The sequence below is a fragment of the Chelonia mydas genome, chromosome 13 (assembly GCF_015237465.2).
Source record: "Chelonia mydas isolate rCheMyd1 chromosome 13, rCheMyd1.pri.v2, whole genome shotgun sequence".
Taxonomy (NCBI): domain Eukaryota; kingdom Metazoa; phylum Chordata; order Testudines; family Cheloniidae; genus Chelonia; species Chelonia mydas.
In genome coordinates, this window is record NC_051253.2 from 35,783,496 (window position 1) to 35,804,962 (window position 21,467).

The 21,467-nt window shown below is 53.6% G+C and overlaps 1 protein-coding gene across 11 annotated transcripts; it reads left to right on the forward strand.

Moving 5' to 3' along the window:
- Positions 1 to 250: 250 nt before the first annotated feature.
- Positions 251 to 20,430, forward strand: KHNYN (KH and NYN domain containing). 11 transcript variants are annotated; one of them, XM_043526926.1, is made up of 10 exons: positions 2,010 to 2,027; positions 2,382 to 2,455; positions 4,929 to 4,976; positions 5,596 to 5,860; positions 13,092 to 14,665; positions 15,971 to 16,101; positions 16,405 to 16,501; positions 17,124 to 17,231; positions 17,764 to 17,865; positions 18,132 to 20,430. In XM_043526926.1, the coding sequence occupies exons 1-10, from the start codon at positions 2,025 to 2,027 to the stop codon at positions 18,451 to 18,453; spliced, it is 2,724 nt and encodes a 907-aa protein (XP_043382861.1). In that variant the 5' UTR covers positions 2,010 to 2,024; the 3' UTR covers positions 18,454 to 20,430. The 11 variants fall into 11 exon arrangements, with proteins under 11 accessions (XP_043382863.1, XP_037771163.1, XP_037771166.1 ...); XM_043526927.1 differs by having other exon boundaries at positions 4,932 to 4,976; XM_043526928.1 differs by lacking the exons at positions 2,010 to 2,027; positions 2,382 to 2,455 and adding an exon at positions 251 to 302 and having other exon boundaries at positions 4,932 to 4,976; positions 5,600 to 5,860.
- Positions 20,431 to 21,467: the final 1,037 nt, after the last annotated feature.

The following is a 21,467-nucleotide window of genomic DNA, read 5'->3' on the forward strand; positions in this document are numbered from 1 at the left end:
ATTTAATGAGTTGTTCCCCAGCTGCCCCACCCCAGAGCTGGCTGCATTTCAGCGGGTGGGTGAACACTTCCTTGCAGATAGTCTACAAAGCTCGGCAGTAGAAACGTGTCTATCTCACTACGGCCCCTTCGGGGCAGTTCACAAAGGGTTAAGAGAGGGCAGGGCTGGGGGAGGGATGAATGGAAGTTCATAGACTGGCCCCGCCCTCAGGAAGCTGGAAGCCACTGGCTGGATCAGGTGCATAGGACAGGTGATTGGGACTCAGCACACAGCTCTGCCACTGAGTTGCTATGAGACCTGGGGTAAGTCCTCTCTACCTCAGTTTCCCCTTTCACCCTGTGTCTGTTCAGACTTTGAGCTCTTGGGGACAGTGACTGTGTCTGTGCAGCACCGGGCACAACGTGGGGGGGGGGGGGGAGGGGGCTGATCTCAGTTGGGGTCTGTGCAGCACCCCGCACAACGGGGGGCCTGATCTCTGCGGAGGGGCTCAGAAGATATGAGTCAGCCACACCTGGCAGGGGGGAGGCTGGAAGCCTCAGACTTTCCTCCCATTCATACAAAGAGCCAGCCGCACAAACCCACTTCCCCGGCCAGAGCCGGTCCCCGCCCCTGCCTCGCCCCGTGTCACAACCTGGAATTTCCCAGCTGGGCCGGGCAGTGGCGGGAGGGGGCCTCTAGGGGGGTGGGGAGAGCAGTGACAGCCAGAGAGGGTGTGTGGGGCCAGATAGATGGGCTGCATGGGACAGACAGAAACTGGAGCGGATGGATGGGTGTTTGTGGAGATGGATGGATGGATAGAGAGATAGAGGGCTTGGGGATGGATAGACAGGGGGGCGGTTGGATGGATAGATACATAAAGGGTGGATGGATGGACAGATAAAGCGGTGGATGGATGGATGGATAGAGAGATAGAGGGCTTGGGGATGGATAGACGGGGGGCGGATGGATAGATAGATACATAACGGTGGATGGATGGACAGATAAAGTGGTGGATGGATGGATGGATGGGATAGAGAGATAGAGGGCTTGGGGATGGATAGACGGGGGGTGGATGGATGGATAGATACATAAGGGTGGATGGATGGATAGATACATAAGGGTGGATGGATGGACAGATAAAGTGGTGGATGGATGGATGAGATAGAGAGATAGAGGGCTTGGGGATGGATAGACGGGGGGTGGATGGATGGATAGATACGTAAGGGTGGATGGATGGACAGATAAAGTGGTGGATGGATGGATGGATGGATGGATAGAGAGATAGAGGGCTTGGGGATGGATAGACGGGGGCGGGCGGATGGATGGATAGATACATAAACGGTGGATGGATGGACAGATAAAGCGGTGGATGGATGGATGGATGGCAGGGTGGACGGATGAAAGGATAAAGGAGCATATGGCTGGAGAGCTAGGGGGATGGGTGGAGGGATGGGTTTGTGGATGGATGAACAGGCAGGCAGAGGCTGTATGGGCTCAGCTAGCCATGGGGCCAGTGTGCAGAGGCCAGTGGAGGGGGCACAGGGCACCAGGCAGGGCAGAAGTAGACAAAGGGGGGCGCCTGGCACTTGGCAGGGCGGAGGCCGGTTGGAGGGGGGGCGCCTGGCACTTGGCAGGGCGGAGGCCGGTTGGAGGGGGGGCGCCTGGCTCTTGACAGGGCGGAGGCCGGTTGGAGGGGGGGCTCATGGCACTGGGCAGGGGCAGAGGCTGGCAGAGAGAAGGGCACCGGGCGGGGGCAGGGGCAGGTGGAGGGGGAAACCGGGCGGGAGCAGGGGCAGGGGCAGGGGCCGGTGGAGGGGGAAACCGGGCGGGGGCGGGGGCAGGGGCACCGGGCAGGGGCAGAGGGGCACCGGGCGGGGTCAGGGCAGGGGCAGAGGCCGGCAGACACAAGGGCCGGGGGAAGTGAAACTTCGCAGCAGCTGGAGCCTCCCCCGCCCGCTCGGGGCCCCGCGGGGTGGAGCCGCCGTCAGCGCTTCCGCCTGGCTGCGTCGCCCGCAGCCTGCTCGGGGCAGCCCGGACCCCGGGCTATGGTGAGTGCGATCCTGGGGAGGGTCTGGGAGTCAGGACTCCTGGGTTCTATCCGCGGCTCCGGGAGGGGAGTGGGGGGGAGCGGATGGGGGGATGGGAGGCAGGACTCCTGGGTTCTATCCGCGCCTCTGGGAGGGAAGTGGAGTCTAGGGGGTAGAATGGGGGGAGGGGGCTGGGAGTCAGGACTCCTGGGTTCTGTCCCTGGCGCGGGGAGGGGAGTGGGGTCTCGGGGATAGAGCGCTGGGAGCCAGGACTCCTGGGTTCTATTCCTGGGTCTGCTACGGGCCTGCTGGCTCACCTTGGGCAAATCCCTTCCCCTTGGGTGACTACATTTTCCCATCTGTACAATGGGGAAGACGATCCTGACCCTCTTGGAAGAGCCAGGGATTACGGGTCACACACCAAACTTGTACCCCCTTCATGCGCTCTGGTATCATTCATTATGAGCCATATTATCTTATTTATAATTCACTAGTTGCTATTTATAATTGTTATTATGCATTGTATAATAATTTAATCATTGTGATTATTCCATTTATTTAGTCGGACTGGTTATATATCATTAGTTACCATTTCTAATTCAACATTATTATGGACTGTATATTTATTGTGAATATTATAATGTGTTTATTATGAGCAATTATTTATGTCATTAATTACTATTTCTAATGCATCGTTATTGTGTATTGTATATTAATTATTATTGATTAAGAATGAGCATATATTTTGTAGTTCATTAATTACTCTCTATAATGCATTGTATATTAATATGATTATTATTTATTTTAGATTTATTATAGATTATTTGCAAAGAGAAAAGGAGGACTTGTGGCACCTTAGAGACTAACAAATTTATTTGAGCATAAGCTTTCGTGAGCTACAGCTCACTTCATCGGATGCATTCGGTGGAAAATACAGCGGGGAGATTTATATACATAGAGACCATGAAACAATGGGAGTTACCATACACACTGTAAGGAGAGTGATCACTTAAGGTGAGCTATTACCAGCAGGAGAGCGGGCAGGGGCGGGGGGAACCTTTGGTAGTGATAATCAAGGTGGGCCATTTCCAGCAGTTGACAAGAACATCTGAGGAACAGTGTGGGGTGGAGGGGGGAAATAAACATGGGGAAATAGTTTTACTTTGTGTAATGACCCATCCACTCCCAGTCTCTATTCAAGCCTAAATTAATTGTGTCCAGTTTGCAAATTAATTCCAATTCAGCAGTCTCTCCTTGAAGTCTGTTTCTGAAGTTTTTTTGTTGAAGAATTGCAACTTTTAGGTCCATAATCGAGTGACCAAAGAGATTGAAGTGTTCTCCAACCGGTTTTTGAAAGTTATAATTCTTGATGTCTGATTTGTGTCCATTTATTCTTTTACGTAGAGACTGTCCAGTTTGGCCAATGTACATGGCAGAGGGGCATTGCTGGCACATGATGGCATCTGTCACATTGGTAGATGTGCAGGTGAACGAGCCTCTGATAGTGTGGCTGATGTGATTAGGCCCTATGATGGTGTCCCCTTACATTCTTACAACTACAATACCCACCTGCTGAAGTGAAGAAACAGATTGACAGAGCCAGAAGAGTACCCAGAAGTCACCTACTACAGGACAGGCCCAACAAACAAAAGAACAGAACGCCACTAGCCGTCACCTTCAGCCCCCAACTAAAACCTCTCCAACACCTCATCAAGGATCTACAACCTATCCTGAAGACGACCCAACACTCTCACAGATCTTGGGAGACAGGCCAGTCCTTACTTACAGACAGCCCCCCAACCTGAAGCAAATACTCACCAGCAACCACACACCACACAACGGAACCACTAACCCAGGAACCTATCCTTGCAACAAAGCCCGTTGCCAACTGTGTCCACATATCTATTCAGGGGACACCATCATAGGGCCTAATCACATCAGCCACACTATAAGAGGCTCGTTCACCTGCACATCTACCAATGTGATAGATGCCATCATGTGCCAGCAATGCCCCTCTGCCATGTACATTGGCCAAACTGGACAGTCTCTATGTAAAAGAATAAATGGACACAAATCAGACGTCAAGAATTATAACATTCAAAAACCAGTCGGAGAACACTTCAATCTCTTTGGTCACTCGATTACGGACCTAAAAGTTGCAATTCTTCAACAAAAAAACTTCAAAAACAGACTCCAAGGAGAGACTGCTGAACTGGAATTAATTTGCAAACTGGATACAATGAACTTAGGCTTGAATAGAGACTGGGAGTGGATGGGTCATTACACAAAGTAAAACTATTTCCCCATGTTTATTTCCCCCCCTCCACCCCACACTGTCCCTCAGATGTTCTTGTCAACTGCTGGAAATGGCCCACCTTGATTATCACTACAAAAGGTCCCCCGCCCCCCGCGCTCTCCTGCTGGTAATAGCTCACCTTAAGTGATCACTCTCCTTACAGTGTGTATGGTAACACCCATTGTTTCATGTTCTCTGTGTATATAAAGCTCCCCACTGTATTTTCCACTGAATGCATCCGATGAAGTGAGCTGTAGCTCACGAAAGCTTATGCTCAAATAAATTGGTTAGTCTCTAAGGTGCCACAAGTCCTCCTTTTCTTTTTGCGAATACAGACTAACACGGCTGCTACTCTGAAACCTATATATTATTTGTAATTCATTGGTATTATGTGCTGTAGATTAATTATTGTGATTATCACTGATTGATTTTGGTTGATTGTAGATTATTTACAATTCATTAGTTACTATTTATAATTCATCGTTACATACTGTATGTTAAGTATTATGATTACTGGGTATTTATGATCAATTATATATAATTTGGAATTCATAATTTAGTGTTATCTTGCAGTATTATTAACGTGTACTATCTCATCTATTAATGGTTATATATATTTTTGTTAGCAGCGCTCAAAGACCCAAGCCAGCACTACAGAAACGTTTGAAATTCAGGTAGGAACACATCTGCGTGGTGATTCTGACCCGGGTTAAACCCACGCCTTTAGCTGGCTCCCAGAATGGCTGATCTGGGTGAGCTGGGAACCATCCGGAGCATGAAACGAAGATCAGAGTGTTTACACTGGAGTCGCTGGGCTGGTTTAGAGCTTGATCCAGAGTTTATTCCCCTTCCTGTCTGGGAAGAGTTGGTTGTGATGCTCGGGTCTGGCGCTGTTTGGTATTCAGACAAGGTGGGCGGTAGCTCAGCGGGGGTACATCGTCGTGGTGGAGAGAGCCCAGCGGTCGGCGCTTGCCTTAGCCCAGCGCACTGTGGGAGCCAGAGTCTGTGTCCCTGTTTCCCACGGTCCTTTGCGCTGTGCCATGCTGCTCCCAGTGCGTTGTGGGAGCCCTCCTGGGGCATTATGGGGAGGCACTGCAAGACTAGGGGGTAGCCTGCGTCCCCAATGAAAAATCTAAGCCCCCCCACACCCCCCACACCCCCCACCCCGGCCAGCCAGGTCTCCTCACCTGCCTCTCACCCCTCGCCTGCCTGCCCAGCGCCCGCATTGCCCACCACCCGCACCCCCGTGAATTAACGATGACCCGTAATTAACCCCTCCCCCCTGTGGCCCAGGCAGGCCGAGGTGGGCGCCGTGGCGCCAGGCGGCACCATGGAGACGGGCGCCGCGGCGATGGGGGCGCTGGACGAGTTCGCAGTCCCCGAGGAGGCCCAGGCAGCTGTCACGGAGCAGTGGCCCCGCATCGAGCGGCTCTTCGGCGTGGAGCTCAACGTGCTGGGGGTGCTGGACACCAGGCAGGCCCCCCCCTGCGCCCCCATGAGCGCCAGGCAGAGCTGGCTGCAGCTGCAGGGCCCCCAGCAGGACCTGCAGAGAGCAAAGGTAACGGGGGGCTGCTGGGTTCTCCCCGACACACACCCGCCTCTCCCCATGCCCCTGTTCCCCGACATACCTCCATCTCCCCGCGTGCCCGCTACCCCCACATTCCCGTCCCCCATCCCCCATTCCAGCCCCATCTCCCCCCACCCCACGTCCCCCGACATACCCCCGACACCCGCTACCCCCACACTCCCGTCCCCAATCCCCTATTCCAGACCCATCTCCCCCCACCCCCACATCCCCCGACATATCCCCATCTCCCCGCATGCCCGCTACCCCCACACTCCCGTCCCCCATTCCAGCCCCATCTCCCCTCACCCCACATCCCCCGACATACCCCCGACGCCCACTACCCCCACTCTCCCATCCGCCATCCCCCCTCACACCCCCATCTCCCCCACCCCCATCCCCCATCCCCAGACGCACCCCCATCTCCCCCCACCCCTGCCACCCCCACACTCCCATCCCCCATCCCAGCCCCATCTCCCCCCACCCCCCCACTCCCATCCCCCATCCCCAGACACACCCCCATCTCCCCCCACCCCCGCCACCCCCACACTCCCGTCCCCCATCCCCTGACACCCCCCATCTTCCCCCACACCCACACTCCCATCCCCAATCCCCCGACAGCCCCCCACCCCTGCCACCCCCACACTCCCATCCCCTGACATACCTCCATATCCCCCCAAGCCCGCTGTCATAAATATAAAGGGAAGGGTAAACCCCTTTAAAATCCCTCCTGGCCAGAGGAAAAACCCTTTCACCTGTAAAGGGTTAAGAAGCTAGGATAACCTCGCTGGCACCTGACCACAATGATCAATGAGGAGACAAGATACTTTCAAAGCTGTGGGGGGGAGAAACAAAGGGTCTGGGTCTGTCTGTGTGATGCTTTTGCCGGGGACAGAACAGGAATGGAGTCTGAGAACTTAGTAAGTAATCTAGCTAGAGATGCGTTAGATTATGATTTCTTTAAATGGCTGAGAAAATAGCTGTGCTGAATGGAATGGATATTCCTGTTTTTGTGTCTTTTTGTAACTTAAGGTTTTGCCTAGAGGGATTCTCTGTGTTTTGAATCTAATTACCTTGTAAGGTATTCACCATCCTGATTTTACAGAGGTGATTCTTTTACTTTTTCTTTCATTAAAATTCTTCTTAAGAACCGGATTGCTTTTTCCTTGTTCTTAAGATCCAAGGGTTTGGGTCTGTGGTCACCTGTGCAAATTGGTGAGGATTTTTATCAAACCTTCCCCAGGAAAGGGGGTGTAAGATTTGGGAGAGTTTTGGGGGGAAAGATGTTTCCAAGCGGGCTTTTTCCCGGTTATACATTTATTAGATGCTTGGTAGTGGCAGCGATAAAGTCCAAGGGCAAAAGGTAAAATAGTTTGTATCTTGGGGAAGTTTTAACCTAAGTTGGTAAGAATAAGCTTAGGGGGTTTTCATGCAGGTCCCCACATCTGTACCCTAGAGTTCAGAGTGGGGAAAGAACCTTGACATGGTGGCAGAGTGGTGGGATTACCTTGAAATAATTTTGAGATCAATTTGAGATTTTTTGAACCAGAAGCACAGATTTGAAAAGGAAATATTTTTTTTCCCCTTTGGGCTGCTGGAAAGTAGGTTTTCAGCTGAAAGCAGTAAAAGGTTTTTTTGTCTCTGCTTGGGGGCCAGAGCAGAGACAACAGGGGATTGTCTTTGGTGAGCTGGAGTTTTCTCTACCTAAAGGCAGGGTAGTTAACCTCCTGCAGGGATATTCACCAGTCTTCAGAGACTGGAAGAAGTTTTTTTCTTTTTTTCCTAAGAGCAACTAGAGGGGTTTTCTGTTTATTTACCTGGAGACAAAGGTGTTAGGTTTTTTTTTTTAAGGATTTTTCTGTAGGCTGACAATCACTATCAGAGAACATAGGTATCCTGTTAGAGCAGAGCAAAATTTTCTCAGCCATTTAAAGAAATCATAATCTAACACATCTCTAGCTAGATTACTTACTAAGTTCTAAGACTCCATTCCTGTTCTGTCCCCGGCAAAAGCACCACCCAGACAGACCCAGACCCTTTGTTTCTCCCCACCTCCAGCTTTGAAAGTATCTTGTCTCCTCATTGGTCATTGTGGTCAGGTGCCAGCGAGGTTATCCTAGCTTCTTAACCCTTTACAGGTGAAAGGGTTTTTCCTCTGGCCAGGAGGGATTTTAAAGGTGTTTACCTTTCCCTTTATATTTATGACACCTGATATCCCCACACTTCCATCCCCCAATACACCCCTTGTCCTCCACTCCTAATCCACCTCACCTCACACCTCCCCATCCCTTCACCCCCCCGTCCCCTGACACTCCCACCCCCGCAGACCTCCATCCATCTCCTCAACCCCCCCATGCCTCCATTCCCCCATGCTCCTGTCTCACATCCCCCGAAACACCTACCCATCCCCTGACACCCTCATCCATTCCCCCAACCCCCGACATACACCCCCATCTCCCCATCCCCATAAACACACACCCATCCTCAGACACTTCCCCATGCTCCCAACACACACACACATCCTCCCAGACCCTCATTGCCCATGCCCTCCATCCCCCCTCTAATTATCTATCACCATGCACACCCTTCTAGCTAGATATATATTTTTCTATCCCCCATACACCCCTCCATCCATCCATCCATCCACCTTTCATTCACCCCTTCATCCATCTATCCATCCCTTCACCCTTCCATCCACCCCCCCGTCCATCAATCTATCCACCCATCCATCCATCCACGGCCCTCCAGCCTGTCCATCCATCCACGGCCCTCCACCCTGTCCATCCATCCATCCGTTCATCCATCCATCCACGGCCCTCCACCCACCCACCCTGTCCATCCATTTATCCATCCATCCACCCATCCATCCATCCATCCACGGCCCTCCACCGGGTCCATCCATCCATCCATCCATCCACGGCCCTCCACCCTGTCCATCCATCCATCCATCCATCCATCCATCCATCCATCCACCCACCCACCTTTCATTCACTCCTTCATCCATCTATCCATCCCTCCACCCTTCCATCCACCCCCCCGTCCATCAATCTATCCGCCCATCCATCCATCCACGGCCCTCCACCCTGTCCATCCATCCATCCACGGCCCTCCACCCTGTCCATCCATCCATCCGTTCATCCATCCATCCACGGCCCTCCACCCACCCACCCTGTCCATCCATCTATCCATCCATCCACCCATCCATCCATCCATCCACGGCCCTCCACCCACCCAGTCCATCCATCTATCCATCCATCCACGGCCCTCCACCATCTCCATCCATCCATCCATCCATCCATCCATCCATCTATCCACGGCCCTCCACCTACCCATCCACCCACCCTGTCCATCCTTCTATCCATCCATCCATCCACAGCCCTCCACCCTGTCCATGCATCCATCCATCCACGGCCCTCCACCCACCCATTCACCCACCCTGTCCATCCATCTGTTCATCCATCCACCCATCCATCCATCCATGGCCCTCCACCCTGTCCGTCCATCCATTCGTGGCCCTCCACCCACCCACCCTCTCCATCCACCTATCCATCCATCCATGGCCCTCCACCCACCCTTCCACACACCCTGTCCATCCATCCATCCACGGCCCTCCACCTACTCTGTCCATCCATCCATCCATCCATGGCGCTCCACCCATCTATCCACCCACCCTTCTATACACCCTGTCCATCCATCCATCTGTCTGTCCAGCCAAAACTCCTCTCCACTATTTCTAAGCTCTTTGTAAAATGGCCAACCTTTTCTGGCTTTTGTGCAGAAACATAAATCCACCTTCAGACTGTGTACAGTAGCAACCGGTGAGTGTGCGTATAACTGTAACACACTCACCGTGCGTGTGCATGTGTCCCAACCCCGCCTGTGTAAATATATCACGTGTGGATACTAACCAACCATGGCCGTCGATACTGATCACAAACCAGCAGGGGTGCAGAGCACAGCACGATGTGTGTGTGTGTGGGATGTATCACAACCGTGAGTGTGAGATAACACTAAAGGGGTTTAATACACATACAGCCCCCACCCCCCTTCTATGTGTATCTATCACAACCTTGCGTGCGGGTGTGTTACAATTCCAAAGGGATTCAGTCCCTAAGGAATTTAACATCCCCGTCCCCAGTGTGTGTGTGTGTCCCAACACCTTGTGAGTAGGTTTCACACCATCTTGTGTGTATGACAACTCTGGGTGTAGCTCCGCCAACATCCCGTGTGTAGTTCAACCTCATGACTTTGCTTCTCTCTGTGTTTACATTTGGTAGCTAACTCATATCATCTAAACCTCCCCACACCTGTCTCCGCCCTGGGTGAATTTCGATACACCCTGCGTCTTCAAGATTGTCGCTCACTCCCTGGGTTCTGCACCAGTTGTTCTAACATTGAGTTTCTGCCTCTTCAAACCATTCCTTGCCTCTGAAATCGATTGATGAATTTTTAACCAGTATTTATGCAGTCTGGACCCCACCATAGTCAATGGGGCCAGATCCCAGCTGGAGTCAATGGGTCGTATGTCCATTGGAGTCAATGGGGCCAGATCCCAGATGGGGTCAATGGGTTATATGTCCATTGGAATTAATGGGGCCAGATCCCCAGCTGGGGTCAATGGGCCATAGCTCCACTGGAGTCAATGGGGGCAGATCCCAGCTGGTGTCAATAAGCCGTCGCTCCATTGAAGTTGGTGTGAGCAGATCCCCAGTCGAGTGACACTGATTCACAGCCCATTGGGGATTTGGTCCTGTGTTTATATCCCTTTGTCCTTCAACGGTTCAAGAATGTGGTAGCAACCTCAGAGCAAACTTAGGAACCAGGCACAGAACCCAGACTGGCTGGGAGTTCTGTGCTTAGATGTCACCAATCGATTCTCAAGTGTGAACTCCTCAGGCACGATCACACCCTTAGCATGGAGTCACAGAGAGTTCCCCTTGGGTACCCCAATCTGTCTCAGCACCCGGGGAGCCTGCCTTTGTGACAGATGGTCCCTTACCCCAAGAATCACAGCAATATTCAGCTTCCTCCCAGCTGCAAAGATCTGGTCACTTATCCTAGGTCAATCGCACCTTAGAACTCATGCCGAAGACAACCCTTGTAGTCAATCCTATAATAGACTATATCCAGTTTTATTACATAGGAAAAGGAAACAAGGGTAAAGCAGGTAGACACATGCACACCAATGAGTTCCAGGCTAGGTATCAAAAAGTAATAGACATTTCAATAAGAAGCCAGCTCTATATGTTCTCCAGGGCTAGCCCAGGCCAAGCACTGGGGATCTTTTGCTTGTGCTTAGTAATCCTCACCCCACCATGTCTAAGCAGCATAAAGATACAGCTCCTCCTTGTTAGGGCTTTTTCCTCCCTTCCCCCTCTTCTGCTCTGAGCTGGAAGCTCAGCTGACAGGAGGCACTGGCTTGCTCCGTAAGGTGGGGAGAGCAAAGGGCAAAGTCTCGCAGTCTCTTTAACGTCCCGCGATTGTCTGGCAACGCCGGGACAGGAGGTTGCTGTTGGAGCCCAGCATTTTGCCCTAGTTCATGTCTCGCCCCTGCCCTCCTGCATTTTACACCCATACATGTCCCTGTCCTGGTGACTTACAGGGCAGATATGATCTCCCAAGCAGGGATACTGGTGTTACAAGTGAGATTAACACAGACCGCGTCTCACAAGCATCCCCTAAAGTCTCCTCACATTCCTAGAACCCTCATACCGATTTCACCAGGTAGGGTTGCCAATTTCGGTTGGACGTATTCCTGGAGGTTTCATCACATCACATAACCTTTCATTAAAGATTAATCTTTAATTCCTGGAAACTCCAGGACAATCCCGGCAGGCTGGCAAATTTATCACCAACACTAATGCACAGGGGAGCCAGATGGGTGCCCGCCCTCTATTTGTCAGTGTTCAGTTGAGGCCTGGGGACCTTGGCACGAGCTGGCACCTGGTCTGCCAGTGTCACTCTCTCTGGTTTGTTCTGAAAGGTGGGAGCCCCTACAGCAGGGGGTCTCAAACTGGGGGTTGGGACTCCTCAGGGGGTCGTGAAGTGATTACATGGGGGTCGCGAGCTGTCAGCCTCCATCCCAAACCCCGCTTTGCATCCAGCATTTATAATGGTGTTAAATATATGAAAAAGTGCTTTTAATTGATAAGGGGGGTCACACTTAGAGGTGTGCTGTGTGAAAGGGGTCACCAGTACAAAAGTTTGAGAACCCTGCCCAACAGGGAGCTGACCTGCCATAACTCTCCGGCACCCTAGGAAGTGATTGTATTTCAGGACACGCCCCTGACTGATTTTGCTTTCGATTCCACCCAAAGCGGCAGGGAATTTTTCTTCTGCTGCTGCGGGCGTGAAACCGACAGGGGGGGAAATTGCAGCCAAAATAACCATCTCCTCTCCCTCCCTCCCCACAGTCATGCCCACGTGCTGATCAGCTTGCACACAGTGGTTTAGGAAGTACACACAGCTGGGGAAGCCCAGGGCTGGGCTAGCAGGGGGCTGCAGGTCAGGAGTGAGGGGCACCTGCAGAGCTGGGGGTGGGGGCGGGGGCTGGGACAGCAGGGGGCTGTGGGTAGGGGTTGAGGGGCATCATCATACACCCTTTGTAGCCATTATTAATTGTGATAAGGGCAACTAGTGGGGTGTATGGAGATAGATAGATGGATAGATAGATAGGGAGCGTATGGATGCATGGATGGATAGATGGTAGAGATTGTCTGGACACAGTGATAGAGAGAGAGAGGGGGTTTGTATGAGGATAGATAGATACATGTGATCGTGTAATTAAAACCTGAGTGGTGATTTATGCGTGGGAGGGGGCAGAGTTAAGATTACCCAGACATCTGCTATTCTGGCATTTTCTAACTTTTGAGTGCTGGGTTTTGCGTCTTAAAAAAAATTCGTTTAAATGCAGATTTTGTTTGTATACAAACATATAATTATGTATCAGGGCCCCACTGTTCTGGGTGCTCCACAGACCCCAACCGAGATCAGGGCCGCATTGTGCCAGGCGCTCCACAGACTCCGACCGAGATCAGGGCCCTGTTGTGCAAGGTGTTGCACAGACAATCTTTGCCTCAAAGAAAGCCCCAGCCCAGCGCTGAGCAGTACAGGGCTCATGATACACAGTGAAAAGTTCTCATTCCAGGCAGCAGAAGACACATTCTTGGAAGCCGGTGTCCCGCAATAGCCCGTTCTAACCCTGTCCCTGTGTTGTGTCCTCCAGGAGTATATCAAGGGGCTCTGCAGCCCGGAGTTGAGCGAGAAGGTCTGCTACCCTAAGGACATGCAGTGCGTCTTTGTGGGAGCTCAAGGTCTCTTCCTGGACTGTCTCACTAAGGGGACCTCTGCCAACCTGGTCCTGCTCAGCCCCGGCTCCCTGCTGGTCTCAGGCCTAGCCGAAGCCTTTGTGATGGCCCAGAGCCGCATCCAGGAGTTCGTGGAGAAATACCAGAAGACACCACGGCTACCGGAGGAGCAGGAGGCTCTGGTGAAGAAGGCCTTCCGGGAGCTGGTGGAGTCCCACGATGACAAGCATGCCATAGACCTTCTTATCCTGCCCACCCCACTCAAGGAGGAGCTGCTCAGCCTAGTGCGGGACATCCAGGAGGAAGTCGGGGAATGGACACCAAGAAATAGAGCGTGGGTGCCACCGGGCATCAATCGGGACCAGCTGCAGTGGTGGGAAGCGAAAGCGGCAGGTGGGGCTAGGCCCCAGGGCTTCTTTGACCTCAGTAGACCTCCAGACCAGACCAGGCATCAGGGCTCCAGGTCTGGCATCCCAGGCGGTCCTCAGGACCAGGAGAAGCTGGCGGAGGAGGCCTCCGAGAGGCCAGTGCTTTACAAGCGGTCATCGAAACCCATCCCAGGTTTGGACGGCAGCCAGCAGGCTCAAGAAGACTTGATGTTCCCTGGCACCCAGGACTGGATGAGAGAAGTGGAGGAAAGGGGGCCGGAGGAGAGCAGCCAGGAGGAGGAGGAGGAACAGTCGGCTGGGGCCCTGTCATCATCATGGACGGAGAAGGAGTTCAAGATCATGCTGAACTTCTTCAAGACCATGGGCTACGAGGAGCGGGTGGTGAAGAAGGTGCTGTTGGAATGTGGTGTGCGGGAAACCCCCTCAAAAATCCTGGACAGGGTCCAGATGGAACAGGCCTCCTCCTTCCAGCAGGGGCATGGCCCTGCGCCCTTTCAGGAGTCCGGGGCAAGGGAGACGTCTTCTCCTCCTCCTCCGCCACCAGAGACGACCCAAGATGAACACGAATACCTGCTGGAGGTCATCAAGTCAGCAGCAGCCAACTGTGGCCACTCACCCAGTGAGATCCCGGCTGAGATCTGGACAGGGGCCCCCTTGGCCGGCCTGCTGAGAAGGCTCAACGAGAAAGCCAACCACCAAGAGGAGGCTGGGGTTAAAACTAGGCTGGAGGATAGAGGCAGCTGCAGAGATGGAGAGCCAGCCCTCTTGAATGGCAAGGAGTATCCCCAGGGTCAACATCACTGTGAGCCGGGGAGGAAAGGAGGGTCTCCTGTCCACAGAGGAGTCCGTGGCCCACCTCCCCTCCCAGAAGGCTCTGATTTCCCCATGGACGTGACCCCTGTAGCTTCCCCTGCATGGGCTGCCGAGGAGAGCCAGCCAGCTGAGGATGTGTACCCAGTGCCAGCAGGCCCAGTGCCAATGGTGACCGGAGCCCAGCGGTTCAAGGAAGCCATCCAGACACCCTTCAAGCTCATCTTGGCCAACACGCCAGGGAAAAAGAACCTGAGGAGGGTCATTATCGATGGCAGCAATGTAGCCATGGTGTAAGTAGCCTGTGTTGCTGCGTCTCGCTCCGAGACCTAGGGCATGGTGCGTGGTGAGCCCAGCTAAGAAACCAGGATGCTTGGTCAGCTGAATACCTCTTAACCCTATTGACTTAGGTCTTGCAACTTGCCTGCAGGCCTCAGTACACCTTAACTAGGCTTCAAGGCCTTTTCTTTCTTGTAGGCCTCAAGACCAGACTAGGCCCCAGCATTTTATGGTTGACTTGTCCATTGACCTTAGGACCAGAGTAGGCCTGGAGAATCTAGGCTTGATGTACCTTTAGGTATCAATATGCCTTAAGAGCAGCTAAGCTTCAAGACTGTAGGCTTGACTTTCCTGTAGGCCTCACTAGGCCTCAAAACCCAAACAGGCCCCAAGACTCTAGGCTTCACTTTCCTACAGGCCTCAAGATCAGATCAGGCCCCAGATCTCTATATTTGATCTGCCCCATAGGTCCCAAGATCAGACTAAGACCCTAGACTTGGCATTCCTGTAGGCCTGAAGACTCTATGCTTCACTTGACCATAGACCTCAAAATCAATTTAGGCCGCAGGATTCTATGTTAGATTTTCCTGCCCTCAAGACCAACCTAGGCCCCAAGACCATAGGCTTGACTTGTCTGTAGGTCTTAGGGCCTAGTCTGCTCTTGAGGTCACCACAGGAATGTCTTGAGGTCACCACAAGCTTAGAGTCCTGAGGGATAGTGTAGTCTTGAGGCCTATGCACAATCCAGTCTCAGGTTTCTGGAGCCTAGTCTAGTCTTGGAGCCTATCGAAACATCAAGCCTTTGATCTTGGGGCTTCATCTGGATTTGAGGTCTCCTAAGGCCCTATGCTTGACTAGTCCGTAGGCATCATTTGGCTTCAGGACCAAACCAGCCCCAATTCATAGAATCATGGAATATCAGGGTTGGAAGGGACCTCAGGAGGTCATCTAGTCCAACCCCCTGCTCAAAGCAGGACCAAACCTCAACGAAATCATCCCAGCCAGGGCTTTGCCAAGCCTGACCTTAAAAACCTCTAAGGAAGGAGATTCCACCACCTCCCTAGGTAACCCATTCCAGTACTTCACCATCCTCCTAGTGAAAAAGTTTTTCCTAATATCCAACCTAAACCTTCCCCACTGCAACTTGAGACCATTACTCCTTGTTCTTGCAATTCCTCTCCCGCACCTGGCGTAGAGCTCAGAATTCTAGGACTGTCCTATTGCATTGGCCCCTCTTCCCGTATTTGCCCAACGCTGTGCCAGGGGAACCCAGTGCCAGCACCTCCATGCCTCAACATCGCCTTCCGTCCCTCCTGTAGGCACGGCTTACACCAGTTCTTCTCCTGCCGGGGTATCGCTCTGGCTGTGCAGTATTTCTGGGACCGTGGGCACCGGGAGGTGACAGTCTTCGTGCCACAGTGGAGGATGGAGAAGGCTGCCAGGGTGGAAGGTAAGAAGGGAGGTGGGGTGATGATGGAGCTTTATCGCCCTGCATGACATTGCCCGGGCCTGCCACCTGGGGCCCTTCACTACCCCATCAGGCTGGCCCCCTGGGGCCCCTTGCTACCCTGCCATGAGCTTGCCCCCTGGGGCCCCTCGCTACCCTGCCATGAGCTTGCCCCCCGGTGCCTCGTTACCCCACACCACCCTGCCCCCTAGGGCTTGATGCTCACCCTCATAGATCCCACTTCCTAAAGCCCCACCCTGTTCTCCAGCCCCATGCCTGCTGACTCCATCTCCCCTCCTCCCCCAGAGAGACATTTCCTGACCCAGCTGCAGGACCTGAGCCTGCTGTCGCTGACGCCCTCACGCCAAGTGGCTGGGAAGCGCATCACATCCTACGATGACAGGTAAACCTGGGGCTCCCTCTCCGCTCCCCTCCTGATGTGGGGAGCCCTCCCACACCCTACGCTGCCCCTGCAGGAGCAGAGGACTCAGTGGAGCCACCAATGTGGTGCTGTCCGAGCCCAGCTGGCAGAGAGCTGAGGGGCCAGGCCTCGGAGGTCCACCCTCACTGGGCTTTCCAAGCTGCGAGGGGCTGCTACACCCCTGTCTGGTCACATGAGGAACGAGGGGCTGGCTGTGAAGCAGTAAGTCCCTGCTGCTGCAGCTGGGGGTTAATTGAAGGCTGAGTTCCAGAGGTGGGGATGAAATAGCTCTGTGGGGCCCCTCAATCCTTACCCAGAGATCTCTGCCATCCCAGCTCTGGCATCCGCCCCCCAGCTCTGTGGTGCCCCTCACTCCAGACCTGCAGCCTGCTTAGAGCAGGCAGACAGGGACCCCCTTATGCCCATCACCTCATTATCACACTGCTTTCCTATAGGGGACTAGGGTTCCACTCCTGTGGTGCTGCTGCCACCTTGTGGTCAGTGTTGGGTACAGCCAGCATCTGGGACCCAGCTCTTAGCCTTGTCCTGGAACCCAGAGCAGGGCCTGCAGTGCTGGGGTCACACTCTGCCCCCTTTGGGTTAGGTTCATGCTCAGGCTGGCAGAGGAGACTAATGGAGTCATCGTCACCAATGACCAGCTCCGGGACCTCATGCAGGAGTCCAAGAAATGGACCAGAATCATCAAAGAGAGGTGAGGGGGCCAGGGAATGGGACATGGGGCCTTTCCCCTCTAGGGGGTGCTGGTTCCCACACAGCTCCTGGGCAGAGACCGGCTGGCTCAGGGGGTGGGGAATGGGACACAGGGCCTTTCCCCTCTAGGGGGCATCAAGTCTGATCCAGGCCCAGGGTGCGTTACCTAGGGAGGTGGTAGAATCTCCTTCCTTAGAGGTTTTTAAGGTCAGGCTTGACAAAGCCATGGCTGGGATGATTTAACTGGGACTTGGTCCTGCTTTGAGCAGGGGGTTGGACTAGATGACCTTCTGGGGTCCCTTCCAACCCTGATATTCTATGATTCTATGATTCTATGAACTGGCTAGCTCAGCAGGGTGGGAATGGGATCTTAGGCCTTTCCCCTCTAGGGGGTGGCACCAGCTCCAACCTGGCCCCAGAGCAGGAAACGAGCCGGCTCAGGGGGACAGACAAGGGGGCACGAGGCCTTTTCCTCTCTATGGGGTGCTGGCTCTGATCCCGAATGGGATTCTAAACTTCTTCCTCCCTCTCAGACTGCTGCAGTTCACCTTCGTGGGGAACATCTTCATGGTTCCAGATGACCCGCTGGGCCGAGAGGGTCCCACCTTGGACGAATTCCTGCAGAAACCCCTTAGGTACCTAGTCGTGTGGGGAACCACCCCTCTCAGCCAAACCTCCTTCAGCTGAGAAGAAATGCCCCATGTGCCAAAATCCCTTTAAGGAGATACTGATTCCTCCCCTTGAAGGCTGGCATTTTTGACTGCCAAATGCCTGCCTGCCCCCTGCTGGTCAGACTTGGGAACTGCATCCATGTCCCACTGCCAACCATGTGGGGGTCAGGCTTGGGGCTGGGGGTGGCTGGGAGCTGATGCTAACTTTGCCTCAATGCTCCTCACTGCAGGCAGAAGCCTCCCACTTGCCACTCCTTCGCGGGGCATGGGGCTACCTTTCCCGCCCCCAGCCGGCCAGCCTCCCAGACGGAGGTGCTGCAGCTGCGGGACAGGAAGCCCCCCGGGGAGCGGCGGCAGAGGAGACAGCTGCAGGAGAAAAAGGGAGAGGAGGCGGAGGTGGTACGGAAGCCGCGGGAGACTGAGCGGCTGAGGCAGGAGCTCCTGACGATCTTCACGGGTCAGGACCAGAAGGTGGACTTCGTCCTGCACAGAGAGCCCTGTAGCCGGGATCTGAACAAGCTCTCTGAAAACCTGCTGAGCCTCAATTTCTGAGACGCCCACGTCAGCCATTGCTGACCCCCTGGGGTCTACCCTCATCCTCCCACCAGCAGGGATCGCACCCACCAAAATCCCAGATGAACTTCATTAGCAGCAGTAAGCTATTAACCGCCCACCTGGACCAGCTCTTTACGTGACAACCTCCCGTGGTGCATCATGAACAAGGGACTGAACCAATGACCTTCAGAACCAAAATCATGGACTTTGCCCCACGTAACTCCACTGGGTGGTAGCAGTAGGAAGCTGTTATCCTCTCATGTAAACAAGCTCCCCCCAAGTTATCAGGAGGGCTTGAACCCACAGCTGTCAGTGCTAATAATCATTGACCACAGCCAACTGAGCTGCAGAAGTAAACCCATTAGCTGGTAGCAGTAGCAGGTTGTTATCCTGTGTGAACCATCATGTTATATAGCAGCTGGGTCACCAGCTGGGATTGAAGCCACAACCTTAAGTGCCAACATCACAGATGGAGCTGCAGGTGTAACTCTCATTGTCTAGTAGCAGTAGTAGGTTGTTATCCTGTTCTGTGGACCACACATGTTGCAGGTGGGTTACCCACTAGGTTTCAGTCTACTCATCCCTCTGAAGTTGGGCCTGGCATCTGATCCAGGTGCCTCACAGTTAGGACTTCAGCAAATGCTGGAGGACCATTTATAGCTCATCTAGGGTGCCTTCTCAGAGAGAGACATCCAGCAGCCCTTCTCTGGCCTGGGGAGAGAGATTGCTGCACCTGTGGGAGAACCCACCCGAACTTGCCTCATCAACCGTCATGGAGAAGGGACAGACCATGGCGTATTTATTTTGGAAAACTGACCGCTATATCTGGAAGGTACGACCGAAGCCACCCATGGGAGAAGCATTGGCTGGTCCTTTTCCAAGCCAACTGTCTGTGGTGGCAGTGGCTGCTTGAAGTTCACAGGACAACCAGGCAACGGCCTCCAAACCCAGCCAAGCTGGAGGCTCAGAGCCAGGCAGATGGAATGCAAGCAGGTATGGTCTTCTTCATCCTTCGTTGCAGTTGATGGACAAGGGGGAAGAGGGTGTCGGCGAGGAAAGAAAGATTGGAGGAGCCCAAGGTTGGGTCCATACTTCTCCACCCCACTTCTCCTCCTCTCATCTTGGCTTCTGCCCCCTCAGACCCAGCGGGCATGTCACTTCCCCACCCAGAGTCCGTTCCACTGTGCCAGCCCAAGGAGCTCTACAAGGCTACTTCCAGCCATCATAGGATGCTGGCAATCATGTCCTCTTGCTGCTGTATGGAGATCTCCTATTCCAGGGGCCGGCAGGAAGTCCATGGCTCTGGCCTTCCCCTCTGTTCTGTGCTGTAAGCCCACGACACATGGATACTTCTCCAAGTCCATGCCCTACACCCTAGATATACCTCTGCCTGGCTCCGGTGTCAACAAAGCAGAATCTGTTCTGAGTGCCTCCAAGCGATGGGTGCATTGTGGACCTTAAAGCATGAGTCGCTATGGCCTGAGCTCAGATGCCCTGGCTGTAGGAGCTTCAACATCTCCTTGCTAGAGCTTCTCTGCAAGCTTTGGCCACCGTGCTTCCTCCTTGCTCGCCTGTCTCCTTCTGACCTCGGTCAGCTCCAGCCTTCTTCTGTCTCCTACCTCTTGCCCTCAGCTAGGCCAAAAATCTCGCTCAAGAGAGAGTCCCCTTCTTTGCTCAACCCATCTTTCCTGGAGTCCCAGTTCCCTCAGCTCCATGCTTGGAGATGATCTGACCCGCTTGGCACATCCTTCATCTTCCTGAAATCCAATGGCACTCTTCCAGCCATGTCTCCTGCATTCCCGTCCCCTAAGCCTTGTGTTCTCCACCTTTCTTGTCTTGTCTCTATCTCACCAAAGCTGAGGGCGCAGCGGGTTATTACCCAGCCTTATCGACCTTTATACATTCAGTGGCTATTTATGTAAATATGTTTTTTGATAATGATGATAAATAAATGGCAGGGCCCGTCTGACAAAACTGCATTTTTGTCACCCCAAAATTCAGAGACTCCAAGAGGTAGTGGGATAGAATTCAGGGTAACCGCTGCTTATCGCTCCCCTCCCAGAGCTGGGGATAGAATCCAGGAGTCCTGACTCCTAATCCAGCACTGCAGATCAGATCAGAATCCAGCCGTTATCCCAATGCAGTTGGGAGTGACTCTGGATTGACCCTGGGGGAGCTGAAACCATACCAGGATAGGGCACCTAGGGGGTCTCAGTTTGAGCCCCTCCCCTCCTCAGGAGACAAACCCAGTGCCCCGGTCACAGATAGGACATTCTGTGTGTCCCTAGAGAGAGCCAGCGAGTAAGGGCTCCCCATGCCCCCTTGGTACATGGTTCCCAACCCACATCCTCCTGATAGGCCCTGCTTAGATGCGATGGAGATGCCTGAACATAGGGTGGGGGTAAGGGAGCTAAATGGCTGGGCGATGGGATGGATGGAGAAGTGAGAATGGAGATGGAGGGAGAGAGAGGCAAATTATTTGTGTTGGGGTAGATCCTAGAATACCTGGACTGAGATCAGGGCCCCTGCCATGCCAGGCGCTGCACAGACCCTTTGTGAGAAACAGTCCTTGCCCCAACGATCTTAGTCTCCCTAGACAATAGGTGGGATCCTCACCCCATTTTACAGCCAGGGAAACCAAGTCACAGAGAAGAACATTCCCAATTGTGTTGAAGGTTTGTGACTGGCTCTGGTGCCGAACGAGGTCATAGGAACAGCAGCACTACTTCCCCTAAAGATCCTTCCCCAGATCCCATATGTCCCTCGCCCCCCAAGCTCCCACTGCCATGACCCCACCCCCCAAACTGATCCCTGGTCTCCTCCAGGTTGCCTCCCCCCCCCTCCACACACAAACACCGTTTCCATGGGGTCCTGCAGCGCAGTTATCACCTGGATCTGGAAGGTGGGGGGTCCCTGTTGGGCCAAACCCCATTTTTCCCCTGTACTCCCAGACCCCCCGCGACCCGGATAGTGCAGTGCCTGTCCCAGGGGTGCAATACCTGCTTGGGACA